The 23523-nt window shown below is 35.0% G+C and overlaps 2 protein-coding genes across 3 annotated transcripts in view; both read left to right on the plus strand.

Moving 5' to 3' along the window:
• LOC131929062 (kelch-like protein 5) overlaps positions 1-12539 on the plus strand; it is a 60931-nt gene extending 48392 nt beyond the window's left edge. For both annotated transcript variants that reach the window (XM_059285252.1, XM_059285251.1), the window contains exons 3-10: positions 4823-5019; positions 6584-6796; positions 7962-8151; positions 8732-8956; positions 9692-9854; positions 10496-10708; positions 11177-11348; positions 11877-12539. In XM_059285252.1, coding sequence (XP_059141235.1) covers positions 4823-5019; positions 6584-6796; positions 7962-8151; positions 8732-8956; positions 9692-9854; positions 10496-10708; positions 11177-11348; positions 11877-11936 — 1433 coding nt within the window. In that variant the 3' untranslated portion in view covers positions 11937-12539. The remainder of the gene's footprint in view (positions 1-4822; positions 5020-6583; positions 6797-7961; positions 8152-8731; positions 8957-9691; positions 9855-10495; positions 10709-11176; positions 11349-11876) is intronic.
• Positions 12540-19787: 7248 nt separating this feature from the next.
• LOC131929065 (putative nuclease HARBI1) lies at positions 19788-23213 on the plus strand. The gene is made up of 4 exons (XM_059285259.1): positions 19788-20042; positions 20641-20731; positions 21129-21234; positions 21371-23213. Exons 1-4 carry the CDS (start codon positions 19867-19869, stop codon positions 22207-22209), a joined length of 1212 nt encoding a protein of 403 aa, XP_059141242.1. The 5' UTR covers positions 19788-19866; the 3' UTR covers positions 22210-23213.
• The last annotated feature ends 310 nt before the right edge of the window (positions 23214-23523 follow it).

The following is a 23523-nucleotide window of genomic DNA, read 5'->3' on the forward strand; positions in this document are numbered from 1 at the left end:
CCCCCGTGTAAATCTATTAGAACTTCCATAGCATATCGACTGTTACATATTGTAAAAAAAAAATAATCATCCTCATAGCGCAGTCTTGTATTAGCATGCTCTGATCCAAGAAAAACAGCATCGAATCAAACCCGGCGCCTTTGTTTCGCTTGTTTTTTACCAACGTTGTTTACCGATGGTTTTCTTTGTTGTTCTACGTTCGCCCATTTCCTCTGAGTAGTTGTTTCCCTTGCTCCATCGGCCGCGACGCCGGTGTGCAGTGGTGCGCAGCCTGGTGCAGACGGTGTGCATTGTTTTGGTCTACCGGACATGGAGTCTACCGGTGCAGTTGTTTTTGTTGTTGTAGTTGTTTTCTTGCAATTGTTAATCAATTCGTAGCTCACACAAAAAATTGGGTCCTTAATGGACGAAATAACAAGCGTTTCCGATGGTGTGACGTTGTAAAAGAAGTAGTTTTGTTGGAACGTATGATATAATGGAACATAAGTGATAAAATGGAATATAAGTGATGTATTGGAATAAAAGTGATATAATGGAACATAAGTGATGTAATGGAACGTAAGTGATATAATGGAACATAGGTGATATAATGGAATATAAGTGATGTAATGGAACATAAGTGATGTAATGGAACATGACAGCAATAATGGAACATAAAAGCTACGTATTAGGACATTACCCGTCAGTTACCACCACCATCATCCCCCTACATTACTCCCCTGTATATTACCCCACCCCAAAAAAAATGCAGTAAGACATTACCCCCATGTCGAATCTAATAGGGATGGAATTAGAGTTAGGGTTCTCGTTAAAAATACAGATATGTCCAGCAGTAGTACCGAGTTACGGTTATAGTTAGGGTACCGATATGGTGAGGTTAGTAAAAGTGGTTAATGGATTTAGCTTATTTGTTTATTTGTACTATGTCAGCCTATTTCGGACTTTTTACAGACTGCTTTAGACATTTTATAAAATACCAGTCGCTTTATTAATATTATGTAAAATAGGTACACTCAGTAGGGGTGGGGAAACGTCGAAGCCGCGTTAACAGTGTTGGGGGTGGGAATTATAGATTTCAGTTAAGGACTCAAAGTCTGGCTAGGTTCTTGACTCAAGGCGGTGATTTGGCTATACCAGAAGAGTATCATGATGCGTAATAAAATATTCCCCGAAACTAGTTCGCCGTATTCAAACGAGATTGATAAATCTCGTTTGAATACGGCGAAGTTGTTTCGTTATCTAACCGCGGTACTACTTTTATTATATTTTTTTTTCCAATCGTTTAAAACTGGCTGCCATGTTTGATGACGTCACCCGATATAGCAACCCGAACTTCAGCGATTGGTTGGAACAATGCCGGCAGTAGCATGAAAACTTTGGAGCCGAATGATGGCATGTTTTACAGTCGCTCCCCCCCCCCCCTTTGTTCTGGGTAACTCGGTTCGCGATTCTTTTATCTCGAGAGTTACGTCCCCTGCGGCAGGTTCCAATAGTTATGGCACCTCCCCCGTCATGTCATTTTCTCGTTAATTGTAAAAAGACTTTTTTTTTTCAACGATAAAACAGCAGAGTGATTGTTACAGTCATGGAGGTAAGATAGGTGAGGGTTAAAAAAAAAAAGGGGGGGGGGGGGGGTCTTCCATGTTTAACGCATTCAGCAATCAAAGAAAACAATACAATAATATTTTTTTTTAAGTTCAAAGTTAAGTTTAAATAGGGTCTACTTGTGTTTGAGGCATGCGTTTTCTTTGAAGTAGAATTCTCCTGTTTGAAGATATAAAACATAAAAATTGTCTGCATCGGATATTTTTGTATTGTTTATTACATAACGTAACAACAATTTCTTGCGATGCTTGATTGAACTTTGGAACTTGACTGGTGGTTCTTTATTTGTGGAAATTGTCTGATGGTACTTTATTTGAAATCCTGTTGTGGTACTTTATTTGAAATCCTGTTGTGATACTTTATTTGAAATCCTGTTGTGGTACTTTATTTGAAATCCTGTTGTGGTACTTTATTTGAAATCCTGTTGTGGTACTTTATTTGAAATCCTGTGGTGGTACTTTATTTGAAATCCTGTTGTGGTACTTTATTTGAAATCCTGTTGTGGTACTTTATTTGAAATCCTGTTGTGGTACTTTATTTGAAATCCTGTTGTGGTACTTTATTTGAAATCCTGTTGTGGTACTTTATTTGAAATCCTGTTGTGGTACTTTATTTGAAATCCTGTTGTGGTACTTTATTTGAAATCCTGTTGTGGTACTTTATTTGAAATCCTGTTGTGGTACTTTATGTGAAATCCTGTTGTGGTACTTTATTTGAAATCCTGTTGTGGTACTTTATTTGAAATCCTGTTGTGGTACTTTATTTGAAATCCTGTTGTGGTACTTTATTTGAAATCCTGTTGTGGTACTTTATTTGAAATCCTGTTGTGGTACTTTATTTGAAATCCTGTTGTGGTACTTTATTTGAAATCCTGTTGTGGTACTTTATTTGAAATCCTGTTGTGGTACTTTATTTGAAATCCTGTTGTGGTACTTTATTTGAAATCCTGTTGTGGTACTTAATTTGAAATCCTGTTGTGGTACTTTATTTGAAATTTTCTGATGGTACTTTATTTGAAATTTTCTGATGGTACTTTATTTGAAATCCTGTTGTGGTACTTTATTTGAAATCCTGTTGTGGTACTTTATTTGAAATCCTGTTGTGGTACTTTATTTGAAATCCTGTTGTGGTACTTAATTTGAAATCCTGTTGTGGTACTTTATTTGAAATTTTCTGATGGTACTTTATTTGAAATTTTCTGATGGTACTTTATTTGAAATCCTGTTGTGGTACTTTATTTGAAATCCTGTTGTGGTACTTTATTTGAAATCCTGTTGTGGTACTTTATTTGAAATCCTGTTGTGGTACTTTATTTGAAATCCTGTTGTGGTACTTAATTTGAAATCCTGTTGTGGTACTTTATTTGAAATTTTCTGATGGTACTTTATTTGAAATTTTCTGATGGTACTTTATTTGAAATCCTGTTGTGGTACTTTATTTGAAATCCTGTTGTGGTACTTTATTTGAAATCCTGTTGTGGTACTTTATTTGAAATTGTCTGATGGTACTTTATTTGAAACTGTGTTTGTGTATATCTGGTACTTACGCTTGATTATTTAAAATAACGTCTCGCATACGAGTCTCATTTTGGCATTGATCTTTAGTGTTGGTGTGTATTTTGGTTATGACGGGACTATTTTGTTGTTGTTTTAGTTTTCTCAATACAATTTGTGGTATCTGCAGGATCCGCCTGCACTAACACAGAACGGTATACCAGTCAATTTTGGCTGTAGTCAGTGTTTCTTTCAGACATTTTTTTCTCTGACCGGGGGGGGGGGTGGACACTGGTTGAAGTAATATTTTATAGATAAATTATATTTCGTTCGGCAGAGGGCGTAGGTGCAGGGAGGTAGAGGTACTTTAGGATAGGGCAAACACCCGCCCCCCTCCCACAATAGATGCCCAAAAGAAACTGACTGTAGATGTGCAATATTTCATGCTTAATTGTAAATATAACTTGATGGTTTCAATATAGCAGTGTCAGAGTATGTCATATTTGCCATAGATTTGTAACATCATCTTCGCCTTTTTCAACACCCAGTTGATCATAGGCCATTTACAACATCCGTCCATACTTCTCTGTCCCTGTGTTGTTGTTTTTATATTTTCCATTTCTCGTCAATAATTTTTTATTTCTGTTTCAATTTCCCTGCACTATGCATTTTTTGGGGTTTCCCTCCTTTCTTTAATTATTGTGCATTCCATTGTTTGTTCATGTTTAATGGTTACCATGAGGTCATTATGACCGTGTATGTCATTATTTTATGGGTATTTTTTTAACCATTACCTCAATATGACCGTTCGTGTGTGATATTATTTTGGGGGTACTTTTTTAAATATTTAATGTTTACCATGACGACAGTATGACCATGCTTCTTTCTTTTTTTCGAGTACTTTTTGAAAATATTTAATTTTATCTATGACTTCAGTATGACCGTGCGTGTCATTATTTTAGGTACTTTTTTTTTTTAACCCATGTCAGAATTTTTTTAACCACGAAGACAGTATGACCATGCGTGTCATTATTTTTTGGGGTACTTTTATAAAAATGTTTAATGTTTACCATGGGGGTCGTCCATAAATGACGGCACACTCGTAGGGGGGAGGGAGGTCCGTAATTTTGTGACGGTGTGTGATGAGGGGGGGGGGGGGTCAGATGGTGCGACGTCATACTTTTGCATTATAAAAAAGCAATGTTAGAAAACGAATTTTAGACGTTATTTTGCTTTTTAGAAAACTGTTTTAATAAATTGTAATAACAATTGATCAAATAGTCTATTTTGACAGAGTTCAGACAAGATTTTGGAAAAATATAGCTGTTTAAAAAAATTCAACTGCAATTTTGAGGGGGGGGGGGGTTGTAGGCTGAGTTGTGACGTCGTTTTAGGGGGGGTCTGGCTTTTGTGACGACGTGTGACGAAGGGGAGGGGGGGGAGGTAAAAATCGTCAAAAAAAGCGTGACGTCATTTATGGATGACCCCATGACATCAGTACGACAGTGTGCGTCATTATTTTTTAGGGTATTTTTTTTTTACCATGTCAATATGACCGTGTGGGTCAGCATTTTTTTGGTACTTTTCTTTTAGCCATGACAACAGTATGACCATGTGTTTTTTTTTTTTTTTTTTTTTTTTTTTTTTTTGAAAACCACATCATTATTTTTTGGTTACTTTTTATAAAATACTTAATGTTGACCATGACGTCATTTTGTCGCCAGGTCACATCCAGCTGAAGGAGGAGACGGTGGAGAACCTGCTGTCCACCGCCTGTCTGCTGCAGATGTCCGAGGTGGTGGAGGCTTGCTGCAGCTTCCTGATGAAGCAGCTCCATCCCTCCAACTGTATCGGCATCCGGCAGTTCGCGGACGCGCAAGGGTGCACGGACTTGTACAAGGTGGCCAACAACTACGTCATGGTAAGGCTGTGTTCACATGTCTTTGTGTGTGTGTCTCTTTGTGTTGGTGGGTGAGTGGATGTGTCTTTGTGTAGTGGGTGAGTGGATGTGTCTTTGTGTAGTGGGTGAGTGGATGTGTCTTTGTGTGGCGGGTGTATGTGTGTGTGTCTTTCTGTGGTGGGTGTGTGTGTCTCTTTGTGTGGTGGGTGTGTGGGTGTATTTGTGTGGCGGGTGTATGTGTGTGTGTGTGTCTCTTCGTGTGGTGGGTGTGTGTGTATTTGTGTGGCGGGTGTATGTGTGTGTGTCTCTTTGTGTGGTGGGTGTGTGGGTGTATTTGTGTGGCGGGTGTATGGGTGTGTGTCTCTTTGTGTGGTGGGTGTGTGTGTGTGTATTTGTGTGGCGGGTGTATGTGTGTGTTTCTCTTTGTGTGGTGGGTGTATTTGTGTGGCGGGTGTATGTGTGTGCATGGCGTGACGAGTGTTTCTTGGTGGTTGTGTGTGTGTGCTCACTTGTATCATTGTGTATGTATGTTCACCTGTGTATTTTGTGTGTTTGCCTGATTCAATTGAGTGTGTCTATTTTATGTGTTGTTATATTTAAGTGTGTATGTGCGTGAGATGGGGGGAATGGGGGTTGTGTGTGTGTCTGTGTGTGTCTGTGTCTGATTATATATTCATGGTTTATCTGTGTATTTTGTGTGTTCAAATGATTCAGCTGAGTGTGTTTGTTTAGTGTGTCCATGTGTGTGTACGCGTATGAGTGTTGGCTTTGTTATATTTGAATGGAAACTTTATTTTTGAAAATTCAAAATTTTAGAAAAGAGATTTTTCGTGTAGTTGAATTTTAAAAATATATTTAAGCGCCTTTTTTAATGCCACCATTGTAATGCTTGTGGGAGAGTGTGGAACGTAAATTAAATATCAAGTGTATGCGGTTATAAACGATTGTTGTCTATTTGTAGATTTTAAAAAACCTTAAATCCTTTGCATTAAGTTCTTTGCTGACTACATTAATTGCGTTTTTGTTATTGAATCTTGTGAATCCCTTGAGTGCTTTTCTCGTGTCGTTTTGTCCTCACCAACAGAACACAATGGTGGAGGTCGTGAGAAAATCCCTTAAGTGCTAATCTCATGTAGTTGATTCTTACCCCTCCCTTCCAGTGTTTCTTTCAGACATTTTTCCTCGGGGGATGATGAGACATGAAACTTGGGGGAAGGGTGGGATACTGGTCAAAGTATATATTCCCTATAGAAATAAATAAAAAAATTATTTTTCTATTTCGTTGGAATTGGGGGCAGTGGGTGTGTTTTGAGGGGTGGGGAGACAATGCGCCCTCCCTCCGAAGATATGCCTGAAAGAAACTCTGCTTTCCCCAACCTTCCCACCCCCAACTTTACATATTATTGAGATGATCAGAAAATCCCTTAAGTTGTGATCTCATGACGTCTACTTTACTAAGGCCTCCCCCCCCCCCCCTCCCCCCAACTGTACAGATTATTGAGATGATCGGAAAATCCCATAAGTGTTGATCTCATGACATTTATTTTCGCCTCCCCCCCCCCCCCCCCCCCAACACCACCCACAGGACAGGTTCGTGGAGGTGATGCAGAACCAGGAGTTCCTGATGCTGCCCTGCGACGAAGTCTGCAAGCTGCTGGCCAGCGACGACCTGAACGTGCCTAACGAGGAGACCATCTTCGACGCCGTGCTCAAGTGGGCCAGGCATGACCTCATGATGAGGAAGAAATCTCTGGCCCTGTTGCTGGCACATATCAAGCTTCCCCTGATGGCGCCTCAGGTTGGTACCCGTTCTTAAGTGGTGGTGTTTTTTTTTGTTTTTTGTTGTTTTTTTTATACTTGTAGGTGCTACTCAAGCTAAATCACCCGCGCTGTGAATTTGTAATCACAAAAATCTATCTATCTATCTATCTATCTATCTATCTATCTATCTATCTATCTATCTATCTATCTATCTATCTATCTATCTATCTATCTATCTATCTATCTATCTATCTATCTATCTATCTATCTATCTATCTATCTATCTATCTATCTATCTATCTATCTATCTATCTATCTATCTATCTATCTATCTATCTATCTATCTATCTATCTATCTATCTATCTATTCATCCATCCATCCATCCATCCATCTATCTATCTATCTATCTATCTTTTATTATATAATTCACCACCACGCACGCCGACTCTTTACCCTCCTCTCGCCCTTTCCCTCGCTCTCCAGGCATGCGAAACAGCCAATTCATTAATTTTTAATTAATTCACCATTTTAATGCCGTAACATGTAGCTTTATGATGTCACATTCCATTAGCTGGTTGTCTACCTGATACCTGAGTCAACAGGTGCGTAGTTCACCTGGTTGAAACTGTCCAAGTACATTACCATCACCTCCCTACAAACCTACCTGCACTGATATAACTGTCACAACTCATCAGGACCAACTGCTCTTACACCCAGTGCACATAAAACCAATTCTCCCTGGGGGAAGAGGGGGTCCATAAATGACGTCACACTGTTTTGGACACTTTTTTATGATTTTCAGCTTGCCCCCCCCCCCCCCCACCTAGTCACACGTCGTCACGAAAAGCCAGACCCCCCCCCCCCCCACCCCCTGCCCCTACAAAGACGTTCACGCTAACCTACACCCCTTCCCAAACAAAAAATTACATTTTAGTTGTTTATTTTTTTTTTTTTAAGATAAAATATTTTCTAAGGTTGGTCAACATTGAGTATATAAATCATGTTCTGCTATTAGAATTCACAAAAACAGTCTTCTCAAAACGGCTAAAATTCAGTTTCCAACATTACTTTTTTAATGCAAATGGGTGACGTACACCCCCCCCCCCCTACTCCCCACCTTTTCGGACGACCACTAACATCAACTTCAAGTATAATCAGAAAGTGTTAATCGAGTACAATCAGCAACTGTTTACCTTTCCAGTTTATCGCGGACCACGTAGAGACCAACAGCCTATTCCATGACGACAAAGAGTGCCAGCAGCTGATTATGGAAGCCCTCAAGTACCATTTGTTACCAGAACGACGATCATCATTCCAGTCTCCTCGCACCAAGCCCAGGAAGTCTACGGTGGGTGTTCTCTACGCTGTTGGAAGTATGGAATGCACCAAAGGTAATTTTTAATTATTTTTTTACTTTATTTATCTTCCTTTGTGGTCATTTTAATTTTGATTTTACTTTCTATTACTAGACACTGGGCATATTTTTAAAACTTTGTATTTTGCTTTGTTGTCTCCCCTGCTATAAAACTCTCTGTAGTTTACAAGAGTTACCTAACTTACCTCTAGTCCGGACTGCACATTTTTAAAAATAAAAAACGAAATTCTTTATTCCCTAACATAACTTCTGGGATATTTACTTAATAACTATTATATAATTGTAGAATAACTTTTCTTTAGTTTGCTATTTTAAAATTGATATGAGTTTTAACAGAAATTACCTACTAAATGAGTTTTACAGAAATTTCCTGCTATACATATTACATTAAATTTGAGTTTAAATCAAAATTAAATACTATATGAGCTTAACAAAAAATTACCAACTTTACAAGTTTAATTAAAAAAATTAAATATTTTATGAGCTTAACATTATATGAGTTTAACATAAATCACATACTTAACATAAATTTACCAAATTTTGAAGTGACCAATAAAATTACTTAAAAAACTCTTCCCTTGTTTCTCTTGTGCCAGGTCCAACAAGTATAGAGAAATATGACCTGCGGACAAACACCTGGACGCAGGTAGCCAACATGTCAGGTAGACGTCTGCAGTTTGGGGTGGCTGTTCTGGAGGACAAGCTGTTTGTTGTGGGGGGACGAGACGGTTTGAAAACGCTGAACACGGTGGAGTGCTACGACCCTAAGAAGAAAACCTGGACCTTGATGCCACCCATGTCCACACATAGGCATGGCCTAGGTGAGGGGATGTAGTTTTATAGCTATTGTATGGATAATGTGAGGAATGTTGTATGGATTATGTGAGGGGTGTTGTTTTATAGCTGTTGTATGGATAATGTGAGGGGGTGTTGTATGGATTATGTGAGGGGTGTTGTTTTATAGCTGTTGTATGGATAATGTGAGGGGGTGTTGTATGGATTATGTGAGGGGTGTTGTTTTATAGCTGTTGTATGGATTAGGTGAGGGGGTGTAGTTTAAAGGATGCTGTATGGATTAGGTGAGGGGTGTACTTTTATAGCTGTTGTATGGATTATGTTAGTGGGTGTAGTTTAAAGGATGCTGTATGGATTAGGTGAGGGGGTGTACTTTTATAGCTGTTGTATGGCCTTAATGAATGGAATTTTGTTTGATAGCTATTGTAAGGTTTGAGTGAAAGATATTTAAGGCATTGTTGGCATGTATGTGAGTTTTAGAGCCATTGTTTGTTTATGTGAAAAATTTTAAAACCATTTCATGATTAAAAAAAATAAAACGGAACATGTACCATGTCAACAAGCTAATTTTTGTTCACATTAACCTCTAAAAATGACTATGAAATATTAAACATTTTAAAATTTTGTAATCAAATTAAATTTTATATCAAATTTAAATTTAATCTTTAATTGTAAATTATTAATACATCTGAATTAAATATTTTATAGTTGCTACTATAATGTGCTCTGTGAATTAAAATGTGTTAAAATATAATTGACAGGTGTGGGGGTGCTAGAAGGACCTATGTATGCTGTGGGTGGACACGATGGCTGGTCATACCTCAACACAGTGGAGAGGTGGGACCCTCAGGCCAGACAGTGGAGCTATGTGGCCCCCATGTCCACCTCACGCAGCACTGTAGGGGTGGCCGCGCTACATGGGAAGTAAGTTCACAAGTTGTCTCTCTTACTAAATAAAAGCTTTTGAAATTTATATTATGGGAGGTAAGGCCATAAGTTGTTTGTCCTGCTAAGTTAAATGTTATAAAGATTGTATTATGGGAGGTAACTGCTTGCTTTGATTCTTTCCTGCTAAAAATATCTTTTGACATTAAGTGAAGACCCCCAAGTTGATTTTCCTGCATGTCATATAATGAATTTAAATGTTTGTGTTAAATTTAACTTTTTAAAATTTATTTATTACCAAAATGTTTTGAAATACACAAACTGTATTTTAATCTGTTTCCTTTAGGAATGTATCTGTAATGTATCTATTAATAGCAATTTAAAACTCTTTGAAGATGTTATGTTCCAATTCATCTTACTCTGGTTATGCTATTTCAAATTCTTTTTAAAAAGAGTTTTTTTACTTAAAAATGTTCATTTAGAATATGCTCAGTCCAATAATTGATTTTCCATTTGGATACCAAAACTCATGTGTAAAGATTTTTTTTTGTCATGTTTTCTGCTGAAAATGTAACTTATTTACTGCTGGACTTTCTTTTAAAAAATTAATAACTTTCAAAAATTGATAAAAATATTAATTTCTTGAATATTGAAATAATTATTTTTTAAAAATGTTCCAGGTTGTATGCAGTAGGTGGCAGAGATGGAAGCTCCTGCCTTAAGTCCGTGGAATGTTTCGACCCTCACACAAACAAGTGGACACACTGCACACCCATGTCTAAGAGGAGGGGAGGAGTGGGCGCGGCCAACTGCAATGGTTTTCTTTATGCGGTTGGCGGATACGAGGCTCCAGCCACAAACCCAACAAGTAGCCGGTTTGATTGTGCTGAAAGGTATGTTTTTGATATGTTTCTGCTGAAAGGTATGTTTTTGGTTTGATTGTGCTGAAATGTATGTTTTTGGTTTGATTGTGCTTAATAGTATGTTTTTCATTTGATTTTGCTAAAGGTATATTTTTCTTTTGGTTGTACTGAAAGGTATGTTTTTGTTTGATTGAGCTGAAATGTAGACTTTTGCACTAGATTGCACTAAAAGAAATGTAATTTTGTCTATCCCTTATACATTGATTTATGTTTGGCAATTGAGAAAATCTGTTGGATTTTTTAAGTTTGGCAGAGTGCATTATGCCATAAAGTTAGATATGGATAATAATTTCAACGGTCAAAATAATCAGGAAAAATAAAAAGCTTATTTTACAATGCTTTAAACATTTACTTTACATAATTTTTATGCTGTATATTTATAAATAGGAATTTGTTAATTAAAATGTTAATAATTTTTTAATAATTGCTTTTATCAAGGTATGATCCTAAAACAGACCAGTGGACGATTATTGCCCCTATGAGCAGTCCAAGAGACTCTGTGGGGTTATGTCCCTTAGGTGACAAGTTGTTTGCCGTGGGTGGCTATGATGGGATGGCTTACCTCAATGATGTTGAGTGCTACGACCCTGTGACTAATGAATGGCTGAAAGTAAGTGATCTTTGATGTTAAGAAAAGTTTACTAATAGTAGCACTTGAATGTCAGGGTTTTAAAAAAAAATATTCTTTAGGACCCAAGAGGGCTTGAAGAAGAGTTTATAAAATTCTATTGCAAAGCATTTTAACGATTATATACTCAAAATGCCTAAATGGAGTTGCATGGAAGATTTGTCTTGCATGCTTTCTTTCAATATAAGAAAGCAAACACATTTGATCAAATAGTAATGAACCCTGAAAATGACTTTTTATTTAAGCACCTATTCAATGTGTAAATAAGCTCAAATATGAACTGTTTTATTTTAAATGTTTGTCTACATTACTAATTTTTAATTTCTAAGTAAAACTAATTTATTTTATTTCAAATTGTATTCTAATAAATGACTTAAAAACATAAAAAAAAAACACTTTTATTCTGGATAGGTTTTATACTTGTTTTTTGCAGTAAAAATCTTTTTACTTTAACAAGTTGTTTTAATGATAACATTATCACAAGTAACACTTTTATACTATTGCCAACAGGTAGCACAGCTTTGCACTGGACGAGCAGGGGCCTGCGTTGTCCATGTGCCCAACAGCTGACTAGGGAAGAACTGCAGCGCCACCTACAGGGCCCACGCTCTAGCATTGCTCAAGAAATGGCCGTCTGGACTTTTCGCCCTCCACCAGCCTCACACAAGATTAGCTGTTTGGAAATAAAATCTTTCAGAAACTTTATCTATTGTACAAATGGAGGAATTATAAAACAAAACAAATTCTAAATTTCTATTTCGAATTTATTTTTTTTAAAATACCCAATTTTAAATGTGTGATTTAATTATTATTTAACAACAAACTACAAAGTTTAAGAAAAATTGATATGAAAATGAAATTTAATAAAATTAATTAATTAAATAATATTTAATTTCTTGTTACTACTATATGGAGCATTGCAGATGGATGCTGGACTAAAGGCGACTGCAGTTGTTAGATTTAAAACAATTACTGTCACTTTTTTCTCATTTCACATGTTAAACTATTTAGAATCAATTTTATGGATTATATTTTTTCAAATTAGAGTTTTCGTATGTATTTTAACGCAATTGATGTCAAAGCATGTTTGAAATAGAATAGACAATTTTGTTAATGTCATTTTTTAGTAAGTTTATCTTAACTTAAATGTATTAGTATATGAAATGTTTTTTTTTTTTAAAATAGCTTAGTTTATATAGATGGAATGTGTACACTTTCCTGTTGTGTGCAATATCTCTGTTGTAAATTAAAAGTTTACTTTGTGAAGGTTTTAAATTCTGATGGACCCTTTGATAAAATGATGGGTCAACGTTTGCAAAAAATTCAAACCAGTGTTTTAAAGAATGTTCTCAAAAAAAAAATTCTTGAAAAAAGCCATCATATCATCTCAGTAGAGTAACAAATTGTGCGACCATGATGAACAATTACCTCATAGGAGCACTCATATTCTTTTAGAAATTACATTGATAAAACTTTTTTACGACTAATTTTCCTATGGTTTTATTTTTAAACCCTAAATCTTGGAAAAGTTACCTGCTTGTTTAATTGACCAACTAACACACATTTTGTAATTTTTTTTTTTTTAATTTCATAGCTCCATTTAATTCATGGGGCCATATTTTAGTTGTAAAAGTGGTCTGTTTTGTAGGTCAATTTGTATGGCAGCTAGATCACTTGTGCTTGATTTTCACAATTTGCACTATCTTTTTTTTTAGCATTACCTACACTAATGGAAGATGAATCAAACATTCCATTCACTTTGATAATGACTTCATCCTCAGCTCAGCATTAAGATTGTAACTCATTCACATGATGTAACTATGAACAACATCTTCATTCTTAATATCGATTATAATTGTAAATTAATTTCATCATTTTTAAACAAAACGAAATGCCTTCATTAAAATTTATTCAAGGTGAAGGTAAAACTTTATTAATAATTTTTATTTTTTTTATTTAACTTCACTTAGACAATATTTTCATTTATTTTCTGTATCATTTTGTAGTGTAGCGAGAAATTTTTTTTTTCCAGCCTATTTTTTCTTCTAAACATTTTTTATAAGTCTTTTTTTCCTCATAATCTTAGCCAGAATGTTATTGTTTCATTGCTGTGTTTTACTTTCAAATTGCATGAAAGCTAAATCCAAGCACTGATTAGCAACAATGTTTACATAAAGTAGTTGTGTCACTTATACTGCATCAATGTCTCTCCATATTCAATGTAGCATTTTTAACTGTTAGTGACTGCCTTGTACTTCAACCACTGATTTAACTCTGTCAGGGATAAACAGTGATTTATATATTTTTTTAACAACTCTTGTAAAGTGATAAATGAGCTATAAATATATTTGCTTTGTGATCAGTTTTGTTTTATACATAGGCTTAATAGTTGTTTTTTTTTTGTTTTGTTTTTCTAAAAAAATATTGAAAAGATTTTTACCTAAATATCTAGATCTAAAAGCACCAAGAAATGCTTTTCTTAAAGAAAAATTTAAATAATTAAAAAAAAAGATAGCTAATAATGTTCATGAGAATGCTACAATCTGTTCTGTTTAAGAATTTATCAACAGCTTATTAGTTGCACTAAAGCCAAGCACTATTACCCGTCACTATTTTAGCAGCATGTTAAGAAATTACAGTAGAAAAGTTCTTTTTTTTTTGTAATAACTGTTGCTCTACGAAACCATTTCATGATATTTTGCATATCACCAGATATTTGTGCCTTAGATGAACCATGTCCTAGAGAGCAGTAACATGCTTTGTTTAAAAACCTACTGTTCACAGTACTGTATTCTCTTCACTACATTGCTTGCTTGTCTTTACAATGCAGAGAAAGATAATTAGCATCACCATTCATCATTTAATGCAAACTGTATAAAGTAAGTACTGGGTGTATCACACTACACTTTTTCATTCAAATTTTGTATTTTCAGTTAAGAGTAAACTTTTTGTTTTCTCTTAACAGTTTCGTTGACCAAATTTATACTATTGGAAATACAGTTATCATTTCGTTTTTGAATTATGTTTTTCTTTATGCAAGTAAAAGACATTTCAAGCAACGTGTAAACAATGATGAATTGGTTGTTTTGCCGATTCTACTAAACTTTTGGTATACTATTATGTTTATATTTTTTCATTGTAATTCAAATATATGACAATAGCTTGATACTCACTGAATGAGATTATTCCCAGATAATTTATGTTAATTTGTATGTCACTCATAACATTTTGTGTGGTACGCATTTTTTTTTTACACTTGTCCTCCACATTTCTTTACCCATCATTTTTGACTTCACAGTGTTAGTATTTCATAATTAAAAACAAAACCTGCTTTTTGGTAATACTTGTGTTCCTGTCTAATTAATCTAAATGTAATTGAACAATTTGTAGTTAAATCGCTTTTTTTTTTAACTTTTACATTTCTTTATAATATTTGATGTTTGTTGTAAACAATAAAAAGAAAATTAATTTTTTAACTGAATTATTTGATTTTTTAAAAAAAATTGCCTAATCAGCAAAAATACTTCAGAAAATCACATATATGTTGAATATAAGGCAGAAAACTGAATTTCATAAAATAGATCTTATGCATAGAAAGATGTCTACTTTTATCATTAATCATTGTTTCACTATAAAAATTCAGTATCAATTATATTTTTTTTAAATCCTGTTCAACCTTACACTGCATTCTTAGTATTTAAATCCTGTCCATTATAAACAAATTTACAATTTTTCTTCACACATTTTACATAACCATTTAATAGATATTCAATTTATTGCATTCATTTCTTTAATGATTTTGTTTTTATTAACAATTTTTGTAAAATTTAATATTGTTCCCTGTATGTTTGACTGCGCTATTAATTCTAACACAATGTTTTTAAATTAATTAGACCTCTTTCTTTAAAATACTAACTTAATTTGTGTTTAGACATTTTTAATAAGATCATTTTGAAAGAACAATTAAAGGTGCCTTATAGAATTCATTATTTAATTGCCAATTTCAAAACCATTCAAGATATTTTTATATTGGCAGCGAAGCTGTGTTCTTTAATCTCCTGTTTTGCATAAATTATAATAATTGGATATTGCAAAGAAAACTATTTATGATACATAATTTGCCTCTGAATATCTGTGTGTGAAATTAATTAGTTTTGTTTAATTCAAGCTATTTTCATGCATATCATAATTTATCAAGTGAGGTTAAAACTAATGTTATTTATTGCTGAAACTTTAAAAACTTGTACGGTTCAAGTTTTAATATATATAAAGTTTTATTATAACGAATTTTTGTAATCTAATCTTGGAATCTATTGTCTGGTTTGTATAAAACAAATAGACTACTAAATTTTAAATATTTCTAAAAATAAACCATTGACAAATTTAACAAGTAACATATAAAAGAAAATGTAGGATTGGAACAGTTTTTTAATTCAATAAAAAAAAAATCAGTCAACATTATTTAATTAATTATGATGTTACCACACCAAGCCAGTTGAATGTTTTCAGTATCAATTTCTTTGCTACTGAGATTTTTGTTTCATTTTTTTTTCTAAAAGGTCGAACGTTTTTGGTGGTTTTATTTCTTTGTGATCTTTATATCATCAGTCAGTTCATGTCATGCACATGTCATCTTTTGTCCTTCCGTTCTCATTTTGGACATTTTATGCTCATACTCAATGAGTGTGAACAAATTTTATATTTTGTAAAATAAAGTTGGGAAAAAATATTTTGTTTTCTTATTTATTTGATGCAGATGTGTATGGATATATATATATACAGCCTATATATATATATATAGAGAGAGAGAGAGAGATAGATATATATATAAATATATATATACATAAATATAGATAGATATATATACATATATATAGATATATATATACATATATATATATATATATATATATATATATATATATATATATATATATATATATATATATACATATATATAGATATATATAGATAGATATAGATATATATATATATATACATTATATATAAATACATATATATGGATAAAGAGAGCAAAAGAGATACATATAGATCTAGATATATATATATATATATATATATATATATATATATATTTATATATATGTATATACATATATATATATATATACATATTTTTTTATTTTTTTTTGCTACCAAATTTTTTTTAATTTCATTTTTAATTTACAATATGGCAATAATGGTACCTCATCATAATTACAAAAGTGGATGTACATAGTGATGATTTTTATGTTGCGGGTACATACTAGTAGGTTTGTTATCAATTACTATGGTTTCCTTGAGCCTTGAACTATATAAACAATACATCTACTATCAATAAGTTACAAACAATTCCATCTATGCAACATTCAAACATACCAAACCGGTCTTGAGTTTTATGTAAAAAATACTAGTGTCAAAGAACATTATTTTGTAGCTTGTTCTAAATAAGCAATCAAGTCATTACGTTCATCAGCCTTCTTTAGGCCTGCAAAAACCATCTTTGTGCCAGGTATATATTTCTTTGGGTTTTCAAGATATTCAAAAAGGGTATCTCTAGACCAGGTAATACCTTTGCTTTTGTTGGCATTTGTGTATGAAAACCCCTCCGCCTTTCCAGTAGGACGTCCAAAAAGACCATGTAGATTGGGCCCTGTTTTGTGTTTACCACCAGCTTCTACAGTATGACACTGCGCACATTTTTTAACAAATATATCTTTTCCCTTGGCAACATCTCCCATTTTTTTAGTTGTGTGCTATTAAGATTTCTAGATCTAGGTCTAAAAAGTCGGTGACTGTCGGAAGGCTGCCTTTATAGGCCTTGTGTATACAAATATATAAGTATATATAATATTGTTGTTTTCTTGAGTAATCTTTTCAAACAACTAGAGGAACATTGAGTGTGGTAATGCACTTGATTTCTGCCAACACAGGGCCCTCAAGTTTAGTTACTGGTCTCAATAACAACCTCAATGACACATTTGATAACAATACCAAAATAAAACTTTTTTTTTCAACTTAATAACAAAAATAACTGCAAACATTCAGTTTTATAAAGACCGTATTATCTCCCTTCCCCCTGTTCACATGGCCAAAAAAAAATCCGACCCCTCCAACCTAAACTAAGAGATGTCACATGTGGGCGTCAATTTAAGTTTGTACACATGGACCTACAGTACCACACCGAATGGATTCGTCCTCAGAATACCACTCTGTTGAACAACACCAGTATTGTATTGAAGTTTGTCTGCAGGAAATATAAATATAGAAAATAAAAACTCCAACTCAGAGGCGTAGCGACCCTCCCCGGCGCCCGGGGACAAAATTTCGATTTGCACCCCCCCCCCCTCAAACTTTTCATTTGCCCCCCCCCCTAAGGTCGGCGCCCGGAGACATATGTCCCGCCCCCCCTCGCTACGCCTCTGGGTGGAATTGACCTTGAACGTTGTAGGAAGTGGAGGAGGAGTGCTGTGTAAAATAGCCCGTGCAGAGTCAAAAAGGCCAATGGCAAAACGGCCCCGACATAAGAGCCCCGTCAAATCAGCCCCGTCAAAAGAGTCAACGACAAATGGACCCCTAATATTGACTCCCCACAAATAGGTTCCCGACATATCGGCTCACGACGAAAGGGCTCCCATCATATCGGCTCCCAACAAATAGGCTCCCGTCATTTAGGATACCGACAAATAGGCTCGCATCATTTAGGCTCTAGACAAAAGTGCCCCTGTCATTACAATTCCCGATAAATAGGCTCCCGTCACTTTGGCTCCCGATAAAAGGGCCCGTGTCATTGTGGTTTTCGTAGAGACAAAATCTCTCGGTGAAACGACCTTATTGAACATGGCAGTGGCGTAGCTAGGGAAGGGCGGGTGGGCTAACGGTATAGTAACTGGTAAGAAGCGCCACAACCTTTTGCAAAAATTTCAAGTGCTCCCCCCCCCCCCCCCCGGAGAAAAATGTCTGGAAGAAACACTGGTTATCTAAGTCAACACTCTTAAATAATTCAAAGTATGCATCTCTTGTGTATAAGAAATAGTATCTAGCTATGACTTCCACCAAATGAATTGGTTGTAGGCTGTTCCAACTCAGTGTGTGGGGAGAGAGGTCCCCGCTGTTTGTTCCTACCTTCAGTATGCTTGTAGGTTATCAAGGGGTCGTCCATAAATGACGTCACACTCACAGGGGGAGGGGGGTCCGTAATTTTGTGACGGTGTGTGACGAGGGGGGGGGGTTCAGATGGTGCGACGTCACACTTTTGCATTATAAAAAAGCAATGTTAGAAAACGAATTTTATACGTTATTTCGCGTTCTAGAAAACTGTTTTAATAAATTGCCATAGGAATTGATTAAAATACTCTATTTTGACAGAGTCCAGACAAGATTTTGGAAAAATATCGATGTTTTAAGAAAAAATCAACTGCAATTTTAAGGGGGGGTTGTAGGCTGAGGTGTGACGTCATTTTAGGGGGGTCTGGCTTTTTGTGACGATGTGTGACGGAGGGAGGGGGTAAAAGTCGTCCAAAAAAGCGTGACGTCATTTATGGATGACCCCCAAAACAAAATGCCGTTATCCTGTAAACATCATGTATATTATACATTTAAACTTGCTTTTAACAACAGATCTTCACTGTTGTAAATTAAACATTATCAACATTTTAACATTGGTCGAATTTTGCTGTTAAGGGTTCGGTTTGTTTATGAATTGCTATTTGTTCATTTAAACCTGGTTATAGTGGTAGTGGAGGTAGGAACTGTGTGTAGTTGGTGGGTTGGACAAAATGGTTACGTTTAATATGCCAATAGAGGGCATACGATTCATTTGTCTGGAGCCAATATGTCGGAGTCATTTTGTCGGGAGCCCATTTGTCGGGAGCCTTTATGTTGAGAGCCAATATGTCGTGGGCTTATTTGTCGGGAGCCTAAATGTTGGGATCCCATTTGTCGGAAGCCTATTTGTCGCGAGTTAATATGACGGGAGCTCATTTGACGGGAGCCAATATGTTGGGGCCCTTTTGACGGTGCTATTTTGACTGGGTCGTTTAGTCGGGGGTCGATTTGATGGGGTTTTATTACCTGGGCTGTTTGATCTATCAGATCTATAAACTTTAAAGATTTTTTATCCGGATTTTTTTTCTAGAAACTTCGTTTAAGAACACATTTTTACATTAAAATTAAATGTCATAAAAATTAAAATATAGAACAGATTTATTTTTAAAATATAAAAAAAATTATAGTGATAGGCCCACATTTCTCCCAATTTTGTAAAGGTCGGTGGAGATTGGGCGCAAATCCTCCTAGCTAGCTGACAGTTTTCTATAAAAATATCTTTGCTTTTCGCGCATAGATTTTATTTCATTGTCGTATGTGGTATTTACACCGCAAACCAAGAGAAATAACTCTTAAATTATTTTTCAAAATGGCTGAAGACGTACTTAGATTTTTGATAGCTAGTGAGCCTGAATCAGATAATACGTTAAATAAAACAGATAAAGTGTTGGAGATGTTACTGAAACATTGGTGCAATCAACAAATGCTTCTCACAGCCCTTCTTGATAGATATTCAGTAATATTGAAAGGGATAAGCGACTTAGAAAATGCGATAATGGAGGAAGTTGAAAATGATATTTTTGGGCCGAATGGTGAAGTTGACCCTCAAAAACTGGAAGCATTAGAAATGTTAGTTTTGTACATCATAGTCACTGACATAGTCATAGATCTAGATTAGTATAGATCTAGATCTACATCTTCGTTATAATTTTAAATATAGAAATAATGCTATTTTTATAGTTAATAATTTAGCATGATTAGATAGCTGCATTCATGGCAAATTGATATTATCATATTATTATCATATTATGATATTATCATTATTACATTACAAAATGAATTAGAATATAAAATATTTCACAAATTTTTTATTTAGAAAAAAAAATGAATAAATAAATTTAGATAGATCTAGACTAGAATCTATGTCCTAGACCTATAGAATAGACTAAATTATCAGTAGCCTGTTGTCTAGTGGCAGAATGAAAATTACCTCCGGTCTAAATATTTAAATAATAGTTTGGGACTATTTCTTTTTTATGATAATGTTAAGGTGGGAGGGGGTGGGGTCTTACCATGATGCTTTGCTGAATCTAGTATACCAAGCAGCTTGGTTTAAGAAATATTAATGTAAAAATAACAAACTTAAAGAAAGAGACAACACATAGCAATGTTTTTTTAAACAACGTTAGATATTTAACACTTGGATAAAATGTTCTTTTTATTTCAGAGTCGTATCAGTGCCAGACACATACCTTGCCCCACATTACAGTGATCTAGATTTTAAAATTTACTTTCGAATGTCACGATCAACAGTGGAAGTAAGGAAACATTTAATTTTTTTAAAACTAATGTAAATCAATGCAATATAAACATTTTATTCTAATTTAGTTTCTGAAGCAGTAGATGCTCAGGGTCTTGTGTTTGAGGGTAGTAATGTTTTCTCAAGTTAAAGAACTAGCTACAAACATTGGTCCATGTTTTGGTAGGCTATTCTCAGAGCCTAATGATTACCTTGTTTGTGCTGATCCGATTGTTCAAGGATTTATGTTTGTGTTTATTAGTGGTGTAACCAATGAATTTGAAATTATAAGTTAACAGTTCTTTGCTAACTGATGTCAGGTACTCATAGCTGAGTTGGCTCAACACAAACTGTTTATAAAAAAACAACATATCAAACCCTAACCTTAGTTAATCTCCCAGTTTTAATATTTTCAGAATCTATGTACAGCCATTGGACCACAGATTTATGCTAGAACCGTCAATAGGGAACGCAAGGTGTTGGCATCTTTGTGGGTGTTAGCAAACTCAGAAACTTTTCAAGGTAAACCTCATGTTTTCAGAATTGGAAACTATTTTACTATTTGAAATCACAATGTTAATCATTTAAATCTCAGTATAACAATAAGCAATATGTTGCTATGAATGTATTCATAAATTGAAGAATTATATTTTCCCAGATGTAGCTGATCGCTTTCACTTGGCCAAAGGACAGCTCCACAAAATTTTCACCAAGTTTTGTAACGCCATTGACACTTGGTCTAAAGATTTGATCCAGATGCCTTCAAAAAGCCAACAGTTGGAAATCGCCAAAGAAATCCAAAACAGAACAACCATCCCAGGCGTGATCGGCGTGGTCGACGGGTGCCACATCCACATCCGAGGGCCGGGTCAGCCCCACAGAGATGCGTACCTCAACAGGAGAGGCGTCCCCAGCATTAAACTCATGGGAACCTGCGACCACAACCTGAGGTTTATTGACGTCTACATTGGGTGGCCCGGGAGTGTTTCCGACGCTAAAGTCTTCCAACACAGCCCGCTGAAAGAATATTTAGAAAGCGGAAACATCGACAAAGATTTTCATTTAGTTGCAGACGCAGGATACAAAAACATGCCTTATCTGTTAACACCGTACCGTGAGGCTCTGTCAGATATACACCTCAATTACAACAATAAACACAGTCAAGTACATTCTTTAATTAAAAAAGCATTCAGACTCCTCAAAGGAAAATTTAATCGCTTGAGATATTTAGACATGTTTAAGATCAAAGATATTTCATTGATTATTAAGACAGCATGCACTATGATGAATTTCTGGATAGAGACAGAGCAGCCTGGGCCTGAAGAGCTGGGGCTATATGATGATACGGTCGATGAGGATGTTATCATTGATGACGATGGTTTGTATGTGAATGTAGAGAATGAGGGGATGGATGAAGGGTGGGAGGATGAGATGAGGGACGTGGAAGCTGAAAATGAGGCTATTTTTAAAAGAGACAAGATCTGTTTGTTACTTTGAACACTGTGAGCAAATGTTGTATCTAGTATAGGACGTAAGTTGTATTTAGTATGGGATGCAAGTTGTATCTAGTATGGGACATAAGTTGTATCTAGTATGGACATAAGTTGTATCTAGTATGGGACAAAAGTTGTATCTAGTATGGGATGCAAGTTGTATCTAGTATGGACGTAAGTTGTATCTAGTAATAAGTATGGCACAAAAGTTGCTATTAGTATGGGGTAAAGTTACTATTAGTTTGGGTAAAAAGTTGTATCTAGTATGGACATAAGTAGTATCATCATGTAATAAGTATGGCACAGAAGTTGCAACCAGTATGAGACAAAAGTTGTATCTAGTATGGCACAGACTAGTATGGCACAGAAGGTGTCATATGACATAAAAATTGTCTGTTGTGGTAAAAAAAGATTTTGTTCCTGACAAGTTGAAATGACACATGGCATGCCTACGAAATGTGCGCTAGTTCTAAGATGTAAAACTGGTTTTAAAATGTGCAGTAAGATTCTTGGCTTTGTCAGCCAATACCTCTTTTACTGCAAACCACGCAGCTCTGACTTGATTCAGGTCAAGAAATCAGCCTGACCTAACAGGTCAAAAAATCAGCCTGACCTAACAGGTCAAAAAATCAGCCTGACCTTACAGGTCAAGAAATCAGCCTGACCTAACAGGTCAAGAAATCAGCCTGACCTTACAGGTCAACAAATCAGCCTGACCTCACAGGTCAAGAAATCAGCCTGACCTTACAGGTCAAGAAATCTGCCTGACCTTACAGGTCAAGAAATCAGCCTGACCTAACAGGTCAAGAAATCAGCCTGACCTTATGGATTATCTTATCCAACCAATAACTTTATTGTATTGTTTTCTGCATCTAGGTGTTCATAAAACAAAAAATACCATTTTAATTATGTTAATAAATTAAAAAGGAAATTTGTTACCATCGTGAGTTTATTGTTTGTTTTTAAAATATGTGCTTAAAAATTAAAAAGTGCAATTATTCATTAAATGGTGACTGATAATTAAAATAAAATACTGATTATAATGATGTTCCCTTTATTTGTTGAGATTTGTCTCCACTTAAATAGATCTTTGCTTGAGAACATTGAGCTTGATGCTATTTAAAAATATTTTGCCTTCTATTTCTAAAAGCTAGGTCATTCTATATTTAGTGAAATGAAAGTATAAATTATGCAAGTAATACAATAAATATTTTAATTGCCACACAGACTTAAATCATTGGCTATGTACGAGAATAATACAAGAATTAAAAAGTCGACTTATGTGTACGGGGACTGGTGGGTTGATGTTCGAACTAAT

This window comes from Physella acuta, unplaced genomic scaffold (assembly GCF_028476545.2).
Source record: "Physella acuta isolate Inbredline_101_S28 unplaced genomic scaffold, ASM2847654v3 ptg001588l, whole genome shotgun sequence".
Classification (NCBI taxonomy): domain Eukaryota; kingdom Metazoa; phylum Mollusca; class Gastropoda; family Physidae; genus Physella; species Physella acuta.

Bases quoted from the DNA above. Each gene is read 5' to 3' on its own strand.
- LOC131929065 (XM_059285259.1), top strand. From the start codon at position 19,867: ATGTTACTGAAACATTGGTGCAATCAACAAATGCTTCTCACAGCCCTT. The intron at 20,043-20,640 runs GTTAGTTTTGTA...TTTTTATTTCAG, and splicing joins AAACTGGAAGCATTAGAAAT to AGTCGTATCAGTGCCAGACA. The intron at 21,235-21,370 runs GTAAACCTCATG...ATATTTTCCCAG, and splicing joins AAACTCAGAAACTTTTCAAG to ATGTAGCTGATCGCTTTCAC.